At 41.8% G+C, this 14,026-nt stretch overlaps 1 protein-coding gene across 1 annotated transcript in view; it reads right to left on the bottom strand.

Annotated features, from left to right (window-relative positions):
* The window catches only part of ppfia4 (PTPRF interacting protein alpha 4), a 191,746-nt gene extending 178,568 nt beyond the window's left edge, over positions 1-13,178 (bottom strand). The window contains exon 1 of the mRNA XM_036559543.1: positions 12,203-13,178. Coding sequence (XP_036415436.1) covers positions 12,203-12,451 — 249 coding nt within the window. The 5' untranslated portion in view covers positions 12,452-13,178. The remainder of the gene's footprint in view (positions 1-12,202) is intronic.
* Between the last annotated feature and the right edge of the window lie 848 nt (positions 13,179-14,026).

Below are 14,026 nucleotides of genomic sequence, written 5' to 3' on the forward strand. Positions count from 1 at the left end.
AGAGCGCAGTGCCTAATCCTCTGCCACAGTCACTGACCAGCACTGCAGTTGTGTCCATGGGAGAACGCGAACCAATTTCAAAATATAATCTTCTGAGCAGAGTTTTTCTTCTCATGCTTGACAAACATTAGCATGACGAGCACAACCCAAGCACCCACAGCCCTTCACCACCCAGTCTAGGAGCTCCTAATCCATCCGCGACTCCATCAGACTCGACTCAGTTTAACTATTAAGAGAGTATTTCTGCCTTTTAAGCTACGCTTCTCTTTAAATAACATGATGTCTTAATGCTGCCGTCACATTTTTGATATGCAAAGAACATAATATAACAGCCTCAAATGGATTTCGCTGTTGTCGGAAGAAAACCTTGTATCTCCAAAATGGTAACTTTACAGGAGAAGGAAAAAAAACGCACTTTACTTTTAAAGTAAATCAATGGAACCAGACGTTTTTCCAAGTAATTTTGGGTCATTTCTTTTGGTCCATTCGTCGTGAAATGTACATACAATGTAAAGGGCAACAGTCATTTTCAATTTATGTCAAAAACTGAAAAATAACAAAAATGGAGATATAGTTACAGAAAACAAGGTAGCGCACAGAAAGCTTCAATTACACGTTTTTCCATTTTGCTATGCACAACCTGGATATGCACTTGTACAAACTCAGATAAAGTAAAAGTCTCTAAATGTACTGCCCACAAGACATTCGGTAAGACAAACAGCCTTACAGGAGACGAGCCTGGAGAGTTACCAAACAGTTCCCTCTCTAATGGTGCTTGGTCCTGCTTTTGTCTATTAACAGAATTCTTTAGATAGCAAGGAGACTCCTTCACTATGCATAACATAACTACAGAACCTGTCTGAGATTAAAAATGGCCTGGAGGGCCTTCCCTAATGGGCCGCTTAATGGACTTTTCATTTATTGATGAGATTCCAAGCTGGCAAAAGTACTGAGGATGGTTAAACCCACTAAAAGCAAGAGGAACCTGACACTTGAATGATTGTAGGCAGATCGGATGGTGTGAGGGAGGTCTTCTGTAGCTCATTCCAACGTTGTCAGCCGTCTGAACAGGAGTTAAAAGACTTGGGCCGGAGAAGGTGGTCGGAGATCAAAATATTAGCCTCACTCCCAGTGCTTGAGCCCAATCAGTGGCTGCGCCGTGAGCTTGAGTGCGCAAATGACTTCAGACAGAAGCCGGTCACAAGCTCCAGGGCTCTGCTGCTTTATGTAATTACATGCAAAAATGTGAGCAACCATGCCACGGAACAATGGAGAAGCAGATCGCAATGGTCAATGGTGGTTCTCCAGGGAGTTACATTAAGAATAGGCCATGCGCTTCCTTCACCTCAAAGCTCCCTCATATCCTCAATGATATAGGGTTGCCTGTTATAATGAAAAACACTGTATGATGCCCCATGAATCAGCAACACTAGCACTGTTTCTGCCAGTGTCTATTTTTTTAAGCATCATTGCAATCACATCTCAGTTTCATCCGGCAGTGCTTTGACAAAAGCTCCAGTCAGAGGGTCAAACAGTCACTACAGAAGCGTATGTGTCAACAAAACCAAGAGAAGCTCTGAGAAAACAGCCTGAAGCAGGAATAAGGTCAAGACAGGTACACAAAATAACTGACAAAAGAAGTGTGATAGTGTTTTTATGCATGTTCTGTCAAGACAAAGGGCTACTCAATGGACAGAATTACTTTAAATACAGATTTAGCTGTATTTCAACAAACAAGATGATTTGGCTTTGTCCTCCAATAATACTGAACTGCGTAAACTGGACTAATTTTTGCACAATGGGCATTTCCTTTCATTCTCTTCTAAAAATACAAAAAATATAACTGCATCTTGATGAGGTTAATTATAGTAATTAAGTCTAATTGAATTGAAATCCATTTTGCTATTTCACCATAAGCATCGATTAACTGTGTGCAGATTTTAATAGGTGGTGATGACATACAATTACAGTGACGGGTGGTCTCTCATCATCACAAGTCAGTCCAAACTGGAAGTAAAGAACCCCATAAGTTCTTAGCTTTTTCTTTAGGCTACTTATCGGAGACAAACTCAGCTCAAAGAATGTCTCAAAATCGGATCATCCTGCCATTTTTAGGGCCTCGAAAATAAACCGTCTGCTAGCTCGCTACCGTATTCAGGTCAGTCTACATTTTCAAATACTCTGCAGAAACAAAGCGTCCTCCAATGGGGGTGATGAGAAAATAGCAGGTATTGATCGGGCTCATCTATCACCGAGAGCTGAGCTGTGTGGTGCTGAGTTGCTGTTTGAGTGCGCAAATACTCAAGTCCGCTTCCAGCAGGGAAGCACCAAATGGCATGTGATGGATATATAAAGTGGGAAGTGTATTTTGGAGAGGATCTGTAGCTTGTAGTTACCACATTGTGCTGGAAATGGGACCGGACATCACAAATGCATGCCAGAGGCTCTAAATGTTGCCATAAATAAGCTGTAAACCCTTCTCAATCAATAGCTGAGATTTGGCAATTTACCAAATTAGAAAGCATGTCAAATTGAAAGAACATAATCAAATACAGAACGCAGTAAAAGTGACCACCCTTTCATTAACTTAGTTTCAAAGGAAAATATGTTTTAAAAAAACAGGAGTTAAATAGTTTTTAAACAATACAGCTGGACTCCTAACCACCGTGCAAGACCTAGGAGCCCATCAAAACGGTCACAATCAGATAGACAGTACTAAAAGCTTTCATCTCTGATTAGGAAGAGAAAATCAAGCTCCACTCTTGCTTCAGATATGAAAAAACTCCACAGGTGTTTCTGTCCATCCTTCCACTGTGAGAAGAGAACTCAGCACTATGGGTCTGAAAGGATGTGTAGCTTCAAGAAGCTGTTACTGAGAAAAGGAAATAGACAAAAAAGAAAATATGCACTAGAACAGTTGGGGATGTATAACAACATCTGGAGTTGTTGATTTGTCTTTGAAGGCACCATGAATGCTGATGTTCAAACAAATGTTAATACATCATGCAATATACTTTATAAAATGTTTAATTGAGACAAAAATTATTCTACAGCAAGACAATGATCCCAGGCATGCTGTTGAAAAAATCAAGGCATCAAACAAAAAAGCTGCTGGTGTTCTCAGAACAATAGACCAGCCAGATCTCAATACTATCAAAGTTGTTTGGGACTATTCGGATTGTGAGAATCAGAAAATGCAACCAACTTCTAAGACTGAACTTAGGAAGTATGGAAAGCTAGAAGGCAAACAGTGGTCGCAAATGAATACTAAATATTGTGATATTGTGTTTAGTTGTTTATTAGAGCTGTTTATTTTTCCTCTGACTTTGAAAAAAAAGAATACCTTGTACTTGTTGTTGTACTGACCATTGACTAGAAATTAAATAAATGAAAGGGTGATCTCTGATTTTTGCATAGTACTGTACAACAAATTCAATCCAATGAGATTTCGTGCCCTTGAATATCAAGGACATCCACAGGGTAAAGTCATGTATGCAGACACACACACACACACACACACACACACACACACATACACACACACACATACTGAATAGCAGCTCTCACAGACAGGGTGAGACCAGACGGAAAAGTGCTCTCGTGTTTCAAACCCACGCAGTGGCACAGTCCGCCAGGCAAGGGAGAAAGAGAAGGTGCAGCAAGAGCAGTGCTGTGGAAATAATCACATTTCAATCAGAATTACAATTTCGTTCTCTAGAGATATTTAACCACAAAAAACTGTGATTAATGCATTCCATTTAGCACAATAATTTGCTGGAATGCTCACAGCATCACAATCAAGCTTATCTTAAACATTACTGCTCAATGTATGAGGGTTCTGCCTTACAACTTTGAGTTCAGTAAATCTGGTGAGTCCAGTCTCTGCCACTGCTGTTGAAGATGCAGAGAACTCCAGTATAATTCACAGTATTTCATGCTGTACCACTAAGTGCTAATTGCTGTTAACAGTCAAAATTGAATTTTGCTCAAAATTCAGTTCAGTTAAATTTAGTTTTGTTTGCACGCTTTTAAAATAGACACTGTTATAAAGCAGCTTTTAAGAACTCCAGGTTCAGACCTGGCAAGATCTGAGCAATAGTGACAGGAAAACTCCTCAAGAGCATGAGGAAGAAACACTGAGAGGATCCAGGACCCGGGGAAACATCCTCCTCTGGGCTGCACTGGATATTGGAGTAACAGTACAAATAAGATGTGAGAGAGGTAACATTAAACAGATTCACTCAGATCAAACAGAAAAAAAGATTCATGAGGTAAACCAGTGACTAATGTTACAGATCCACTTAACAACTGACATACACAGGATGTCAGATATGAGAATGTGGTAGGTAGGAAATATGTGAAGCAGGATTATAATGTCCAAAAACAACTGACATATCAGCAACAATCTTTAGGGCAGGGGTTCTTAAGCTGGGGTCGCAAAGAGTGGTGCTGTCAAGATATATACCTTATAAAGCACACACACACACACACACACACACACACACACACACACACACTTTCTAAGCTGTTTATCCTCCTGGGTTGTAGGGGGTGCTGGAGCTCATTGGGCTGATGGCAGGAAACACCCTGGACAGGTCACCAGCCCATCACAGGGCAGACATACACATTCACCCACACATTTACACACAGGGCCAATTTAGCATCTCCAATTCACCTAACTGTATGTCTTTGGAAGGAGACCCACACACAGACACAGGGAGAACATGCAAACTCCACACAGAAAGGACCCTGGTTGCCCTTGGTTTCTTGCACAATGCAGCGTTGAAAAAGTACTGAATTTTCAATAAATTGTGCAACACTAATTTCAGCATAGAAATACAAAGACAGGACAGTTTTGTCTGACTCTCACTAAACTTTACACACTTGACCTACGCATCATGTTGAAAGACTGAAAGTTAAGCTGAAAACTCTTAGTCATAGATCAATAGAGGGCACTATAGCATTAACTGCAATATTTGTGACCATTTGCAAACTATTCTTGGACCCTGTGGATTGCTGCTTGTTGCTTTTTTTATATAATACATTCAGAAATATGCAACAGTGCAGACTAAGATGTATATACACACAAACAAACGCACACACATCAGAGTATACATGAGCTGTGTGAAACTAATTACATTGGGAAGATAAAGACGACCTAGTTTACTTGACCCTAAAACGCAGCACAAACATGAAATTTAAATTCACAGTTGTGATACTCCTTCAGCAGCAGAAGCCAAACAGTTATAATATATGCACGAGCACCAGCGCCAACAAGCAAATGAATCACTAGACAACATTTCTTCACATCATCAACCAGACCAAACATTGTAAAGCACATATCTCCACAGCTTGCAAAGCATATTTGTCCAATCATCACTCCACTTCTCCTGTACTCAAACATGTCCAGCCCCTCCCCCAGCTGCCCTATTAGTCGTCCAGCAGCCTTGACTGACAGCACTGCTGAGGTGCCAGCTTCTCCTGGTGGACCACCCGGGGAGAGCCTATAGGAAGATGCTAACGCTGCACTGTGGCCAAACCAGGGAGAGCTCAGCACACACATATCCATCATTTGTCGCCTGCTGCTGTCTTTGGAATGACTCGGCAGATCGGGAGAGGGTCTGTGGCATTGCTTCCTCTCTGCCCCACCTTCATTATCAGCCTCATCGGCACCACCACTGACTTGAGATGACTTCTTGGACTGCAGAGTTATCGTCATCAAAACAAACAAATGGTGTAACTCAATACTATTTCTCATTTTTAATGCAAGAAAGAATCAGAGAATTCCGTCACGGATTCTGAACTTCAGCTAATTTCACATTTGTGACCATAAATAGAAAAAGAAGTATCTTATGATGATTTGAACTTGATTAAAGATTTATGTTACACATGCATTCTTGTTTTGTAGTATAAAAAACACCCATTTTTGTCACTGTTCAACATCAAAACAAACAGAAAAATGTCAGACTGTAGGCTAATTGATTGCACAACTTACTCTATACTTAAATATATATTTATGCTTGCAAGGAAAGTACAGCAACATGATAGTAATAACTCTAGATGATTAATGGGTTAATGATCTTCAATTAAAGTGAGATTAATATTGCACAACGCTTAATAGCAAACAAAGACTTACAATTTCAGAAAATCAGTCTTTTATGACAATTCTTCATTTTACAAAGCCTAGTTATTACTTTTTCTGCTATAACTAGTTCACAAAAATGCTTTTTAAACATTCAACAACTGCACTTTATTGGTTAGCCAGAACAGCCAGTATGTCATATTTGTGCTCCAACAGTATGTTACACTGATATCTTTCAGCAGGGCATCAGCACAGTGGTGAGATTCTGCTTTGAGCTGTCCTAAATGTGAGTGGAAAAAGAGTGAGCACGTTTTTGATTTCCCCTCAGACAAAGAAGCGTATGGCATATCTTGTGCAAGAAAATATTACTCTTCCCTGGTCCAGTGCTCTTCACTGACACTTTCTTTTTGGACAGGGGGGTTGGGGATAGGGGGTTTAGTCACCTCCTTTTAAATTATTTTTCCTCTGATATTGTGGAGTGTACACATTCGCCCACAGGCACAACGCTCCAAGCTTCATCTTTTTCAGCTTCCGCCCAACTAGATGAGTGCTGGGTGACTTAAATCTGGGAAGTAGTAAGCTGCTTCTGGACCACTTCAATGAAAAAAAAAGAAGAGAGAAAAAGAGACAGGGAGAGGGAGAAGGAACACGGCAAACTAGATCAGTATCACTCCTATCTTCCATCTCTGGCACGCGACCCGCTCTCAGCAATCTGAGACAGAAAGAGAAGCTAACAGCCACTTCCTGAAGGGCTCTCTTTAGAAACCTCAGACTTAGATTACCAGATAAAAACCACCATGCTGGGTGACCGTTCAGATCGCCAAGTCTGAGTCAGTACAATATCTTTAAGGCAAAACTTTTAAATACAACAGCATATTATGGAACAAAAAGGGCACCTAAGGATTCACCAAAACCAATGCAGAATTACTGAGCTAAGAACGCCATCGAATAATAAACACTTGATGGATTCTGATACTGATTATTTAAAATTTTTTTGGATTTCAATACAAGGTCATGAGTAATTACAACATGTTCACACAAAATTCCATTATAATCAATATATAAAGTGCAGTGAGCATAAGACAGATTAAATGTCCAAATATGGATCATTCATTAATTTTATATAGCCATGACATCAGACAATAAAATAGTTCTAAACATTATTTTATGTAACTGTTCTACTTTACTTTAGAGATACTCTTATCCAAAGCCACTTACAATGGTACGCGAATTACAGCTGATAAATTTGATCTAAAACTTCCTCAGATTTTCACACAAGTTCTAAAGTAGATAAAGAGAACCAAATTCGACAAATGAGACAAAAATATTAGACTTGCTTATTTATCTACTGAGGAAAATGATCCAATATTACATATCTATGAGTGGCAAAAGTATGAATCTTTAGGATTAGCAGATAATTTGAAGGTGAAATTAGAGTCAGGTGTTTTCAATCAGGGCAGCACGGTGGCGCAGTGGGTAGCGCTGTTGCCTCACAGCAAGAATGGCCTGGGTTCGATTCCCAGCTGGGCGACCAGGGTCCTTTCTGTGGGGAGTTTGCCTGTTCTCCCCGTGTCTGCGTGGGTTTCCTCCGGGTACTCCGGTTTCCTCCCACAGTCCAAAAACATGCAGTCAGGCTGATTGGACGTGCTAAAATTGCCCCTAGGTGTGAGTGAGTGTGTGATTGTGTATGTCTGTCTGTCTGTCTGTCTGCCCTGCGATGGACTGGCAACCTGTCCAGGGTGTATCCTGCCTTCCGCCCAATGACAGCTGGGATAGGCTCCAGCACCCCACCGCGACCCAGAAGGATAAGTGGTTTAGATGATGTATGTATGTATGTTTTCAATCAATGGGATGACAATCAGGTGTGAGTGACCACCCTGTTTTATTTAAAGAACTGGGATCTGTCACAGTCTGATCTTCATAATACATGTTCGTGGAAGTGTATCATGACATGAACAAAGGAGATTTCTGAGGACCTCAGAAGAAGAGTTGTTGATGCTCATCAGACTAGAAAAGGTTATAAAACCATTGCTAAAGAGTTTGGACTCCATCAGTCCATGGTCAGACAGGTCGTGTACAAATGGAGGAAATTCAAGACCACTGTTACACTCCCCAGGAGCGGTGGACCAACAAAGATCACACCAAGAGTAAGGCGTGTTATAGTCTGTGAGGTCATAAAAGAACCCAGGGTGGATTAAATGAGAAGCTTTATGTTTGGAGAAAGAAAAACACTGCATTCCAGCATAAAAACCTTATCCCATCTGTGAAGCATGGTGATGGAAGTATCATGGTTTGGGCCTGTTTTGCTGCATCTGGGCCATTGATGGAACAATGAACTCTGAATTATACCAGCAAATTCTAAAGAGAAATGTCAGGACATCTGTCGGTGCGCTGAAACTCAAGAGAACATGGGTCATGCAGCAAGACAATGACCAAAGAATGATTAAAGAAGAATAAAGTTGATGTTTTGGAATGGCCAAGTCAAAGTCCTGACCTTAATCCTATAGAAATGTTGTGGAAGAACCCAAAGCAAGCAGTTCATGGGAGGAAACCCACCAGCATAACAAAGTTAAAGTTGTTTTGTATGAAGAAATAGGCTAAAACCCCACAAAGCTGACGTGCAGTTACCGTAAACATCACATACACTTGCCACTCATAGATATGTAATATTAGATCACTTTCCTCAATAAATAAATTACCAAGTCTTATATTTTTGTCTCATTTGTTTAATTTCGTTCTCTTTATCTACCATTAGGACTTCATTTATGGTCGCAGAAATAGTTTAATTAGTTTAATGTTTGGAAATTGTAAAGTTTTTTGACAACAAGTTGATTTTTTTTCTTTTGACTTTAAAGCACATCAAGTCCTTCTTTTATTTAACACAAGAACATGGGAAGAAAATGCAGGGGAAAAAGAAGTGGATTCGGCAGCATTTACACTTTTCTTTTAGCAAGCGTGACTGGAAGATTCAGACACATAGCACGAGGAGTTAAATTTTTTACAACTGCTTATTGTCCCGGACCTAATACATTTTGCATAAGTCTCAGTCCTAGAAATTAATGTTAATATTAAAGAGCTAAGCCTGTTACAATTATTACATAATTGTCTGATCACAATGATTTGAGCTGATTACAATTATTTAAGCTGACCACAATTATTTTCCACAGTTGTTACCTTTAACAACCACGTTTATGTTGCAACAAATAAAGTAATAACTGAGTTGATGTAAATGCGTATTTCAAAAAAAAAGAAAAACAAGAAAACGTTTATGGAGACACAACTTCTGAATGGTCCTAAAACCTAAAACAACTTTAGAGGGCAACAGTGAGTAAGGCTGGTTTGTTTGAGCTTGAGCTGTGTGGGAGGAAAAGAGCAAGACAGCTAATCGGTCAGCCACTTTAGGCTCTTTAGGCTCTTTATACTCTGAAAGATGCATACAATAAACAAAAAAGACAACTGTTAATCACAGACCTATTATTATGCTTTTCCAGAGAGATCTGTCCACACAAGATTTGAATACAGTGCAACACATCATGGTTTTGACCCTCATCCTGACAGAACAGTTTTACACTATTATGCCATGACCCAGATGAGCATCAGCTCTAGGGCTAGTGAAGAGGAAAGGGAACGAGCGCGATGGTGCAAAAGAGGCTGCTGTAGTGGTCCTAAACTACTACTTTATCAAACTGCTGTTCTAATGTGCTATTTGCGCTCCAATTGAGCTGAAAAACATTATCTCATATCAAATCTAAACCACAAAACCATTTAAAGGCCTGTGAGAAATGCACAAGAAGGAAACCACACATCAAATCACTTGAGCTTCATGTTATCCCCTTTTTATATTTGCACTCCACGATTTTCTCCATGGCCACAACCTTCAACAATTTAATGTATTTCCTCAATCATCTCAACTCAACGCTTCAATAACCCAGGTCTTCTCCATCACCCCGACTCTCACCACTTTAATATATTTTGTAATATCGCTCACAGGGTACTTCTCTGATTGCAGAATTTGCTCTAGTTCAGCGGTCACCAACCCTGGTCCTGGAGATCTATCTTCCTGTGGAGCCTAGTTCCAAACACTATTTGCTACACCTGCTCCAGCTAATTAACTTCTTCTGAAGTCCCTGATTGGCTGCATCAGATGCATTAGTGTTTGATAAGTAGGGTAGTAAGTTAGATGCAGGCTGAAACTAAACTCTGCAGCAAAGCAGACCTCCAGGAGGAAGGTTGGTGACTACTGCTCTAAATGTCCTCTGAATTAAATTCATGGCCCGTGTGAGGCCTGCCATTGTGAAATGTTCTATGTGGCCTCACAAATGCCCTTGACAGCTCCATCAACCTAGGCCAAGACAAGGCTGTCAGGCTAGCGCTGTAGATGTCTACGCTCCATCGGCCACCGCCAGTGACCTGACCTGCATCAACTGTGTCCTGCAGTCCACCAAAGGCAGAGCTGCTCAGCCTTGTGACAAAATGAAGAGAGGTGAGAGGAAGTGCGTTAAAAGCACAGATGAAAGGATGTGTAAAACTGTCCAATTTTCTTGATCATTATTCTTTCATTTCATAATGCGCTCTCAGCCGCCTTCGTGCAAAATCCGTTTGGCATTCCGAGATGTTTAACCTTGCTGGTGATTTTGGCCTCTTTGACTGGGAGACAATCATATTCATTAGAGCTGACATTTCTGGGTCACAGTCAAGGCAATGTGAGTGAGTAAATTATGCTGCACCTTTCTGAGAAAATAAATGTTTACTTGGCACCAGCACCAAACCTCTAAGTATGGGTCTTAGAAGCTTAATAAAATGTGTCGACATAAATAATAGATTGATTTTAGCTTACAGGGAAAACGGATCCAGAGGGAATACGTGTATTTGTTGGGGATTTTTTTGTGACCAGAGAGACAAAAGTGCTGGCATGATGATGCAATGATGGAATTTCCAGATCAAATTCCACTGACACACTCCTCAAGGGGGTTTTCAGTCCAGTCTAGTTCAAGCTCCCAACATGCCTCAGCCAGGTAATAAAGGGGCTGCACAAGGCTGATTACCTGCCTCAGGTGTGTTAGGAAATGGAACACAAGAAAAATTTGGACTGGCTGAGAGGGTTCCTGAGGAGTGCAGTGGAAAAAAACCTTCATAACGTTATTTGTGGCTCTTTGCATTCTGGACAAATCGATAAAAAGATGTCTATCAATAACAGCCACCAAACCAGGTGTGACTGTACACTAACGGTACCTTTCAGGATGCAAGGGTACCCTCAGGCTTTCAGGGTACCCTCAACGGTATGTCTTCAGCACCTTTTAGTCAGCATGGCCAGAACTACAATACGGGTGACCTGAGTGACTGCCCATGGGCACCAAAATGCTGCTCAAAATGATTTTAATCTGTTATAACGCTCATCTAGTTTCAAACTTAGAATTCAGCCATATCCAAAAAGCATCTGATGCCCTCTCCTGAACAATCTTGACAAGGTCTTAGCTGAGGAGTTCAGATTGTTAGATTTTTTTTTTTGTGAAGAATCAATAGAGTCTTAAGCAACACAGACCTTTTCAGCAATTGGGTTATTTCAGTGGGTTTTTGGGGGATAGGGCACTGTAGCTATATTGTCCAGAGGCACCCATCTTAATCTGGCCCTGAGTTTGGGAACATAATTGTCCCACATTCTGTTGCTATAAGTTTGGAGCACTGACTCCATTCACCCCTCTTGACTAAAGTTCTGATAATGTATCATTTAAATATGCCCCATTTCCTCTGGGAACGTGAATGTACTGTACCTTTAAAACTAATTTCAGGTACACAATTGGACCTTAAGGACCATGTCGCACCTTGAGGGACTAATTTAGGCTACCTGAACAGTAAGCTACTCTTTTTTTTATTTTTTTTATTGATGGTGTAGGTAACATTAGACTACAGAGTAATTAGCTTACCTTCCAGAGCGCTACGTGGCTTAGCAATGTGGAGGGCACTGAGGTAAAAACGGACAGTAAAAGTGTGTAGAAGCTGCTGCCCATTTTGTAATTGGGCTTTAATTACGTTCGTGGACCACAAACGAACAAAATATAATAAATACTTCATATTATAGAACTTTTCTTCTTATTTCCACACGACAGCCGTTAGCCTAACCTGAGGCAGCGCCGAGTTGATCTGTCTCTGCAGCGCGTCCCTCTCGTGCAGCGCGTCCTGAAGCTTGGCCTGTGATTGGAGGAGCGCTTCTTGGGTCTCGCGCAGAGATTCCAGAAGCTTGTCCCTCTCGTCCAGCATGTTGACCATCAGCTGCTCGAAATTGGACTCCGGGTCCGAGCCGTTCTGAGACCCTCTCTGGGAACTCACCGAGTCCCCCTCGTTAATCGTGGGCATCACTTCGCACATCATATTTGCTGACGGCTCAACGCAAAAAAGTCTCAGTGGAAAGTAATCCTGTCAGAACAGACGCTTCGGTTAGCACAGTTAACTCTGAGCATCACGCCCTTATGGCATTACGTGGCATCGTAACGACAACTGCTGACAACTAAACGCGCCCTCCTGTTTGTTTCTGAACGTGCATAGCCTAGCGTCCAGCGTTTAGCCTCCAATCCCCGACCTTTAGCTATTCCATGTCTGTCGTCTGCCTCCACTCCGCCACTTCTCCACCCAGTTCCTCCAGCTCCGCTCCGCTTCACTTCAAACCCGAACGCGTTTTCGTGGCTCGATCCTGGAACATCTGCAGACCTTCTGCTCCGCTGGGATCTCTTTTACTACGGTTTACCGCCCACCAGTTGCAAATAACATTTCAGTTAGCGGCGTGAGGCACGTCTGCCGCATCCAAATCCCTCTGCCAGTCCCTCTTTCCTTCTCCACGACGAGCCGACCACTCCTCCTTCTCTCCCTCTCGCCTTCTCTCTCTCTCGCTCTACGAGCTCATTCCTGCCGCTGTCACCGCTATCTCCACAACAATGCACGCATATTTCATCGACGGCAGCACAGAGAGAGGCGAAGGTCGCGGACTCGATGCTTCCCGGCTCTCCAGTCAGTGGAAAATGTCATATCCGACCGGCGTTTATGGCATAAATGCTCCAAAAACGGCGGAGTTTCCTCACATCAGCACCACGCGAGCGGTCTACATGACTGTCATGCACAGCAAATGCCTGTCAGCAGTCAGACTGAAACAGTGTCACACGCAGCGCTCCCTGGTGGCCGCTTGCTGTAAATCAGTGTGTCTCAAGTCTGGTCGTGCTACACCCTGCCCTGCACACTGTGGTGGGTTTTTTTTTGTTTTTTTTTTTTTAATTTTTAATTTTTTTTATTTTAGTGTTTTCTAAACACACGTTATCCAACTTATAACACTTAATAGTTAGTCAGCAAGCCATTCTTGAGGTGAAGTGAATGTAACAGTGGGAAAACTCAAACGTGCTGGCCACAGGGAGTACTATTTTTGGGCCCCTGGGAACAGGAGACTTTGGAAGCCCCCAACACTCCAAAAGTAATGTAATATATAAATCACACACACGTGCACACACAAATATACACTGAACAGCCATAACATTAAATCCACATCCTTGTTTTTGCCCTCGTGCTCTATTTTATCAGCTCTACTCACCATATAGGTGCACTTTGTAGTTCTGCGATTACAGACTGTAGTCCATCTGTTTCTCTGCATACTTTGTTAGCCCCCTTTTACCCTGTTCTACAATTATTAGGACCGCCCCAGAGCAGGTATTATTTGAGTGATGGATCATTCTCAGCACTGCGGTGTTACTGACGTGGTGTTAGTGTGTGTTGCGCTGGAATGAGTGGATCAGACACAGCAATGCTGCTGGAGTTTTTGGAGTGTCCACTCACTGTCCACTCTATTAGACACTCCTGCCTTGTTGGTCCACCTTGTAGATGTAAAAGTAGAGTGGATAGCTCATCTGCTGCCTCACAGTTTGTGTTGGTCATCCTCTAGTCCTTCATCAGTGGTCACACGTC

The sequence above is a fragment of the Colossoma macropomum genome, unplaced genomic scaffold, assembly GCF_904425465.1.
Source record: "Colossoma macropomum unplaced genomic scaffold, Colossoma_macropomum, whole genome shotgun sequence".
Classification (NCBI taxonomy): Eukaryota; Metazoa; Chordata; class Actinopteri; order Characiformes; family Serrasalmidae; genus Colossoma; species Colossoma macropomum.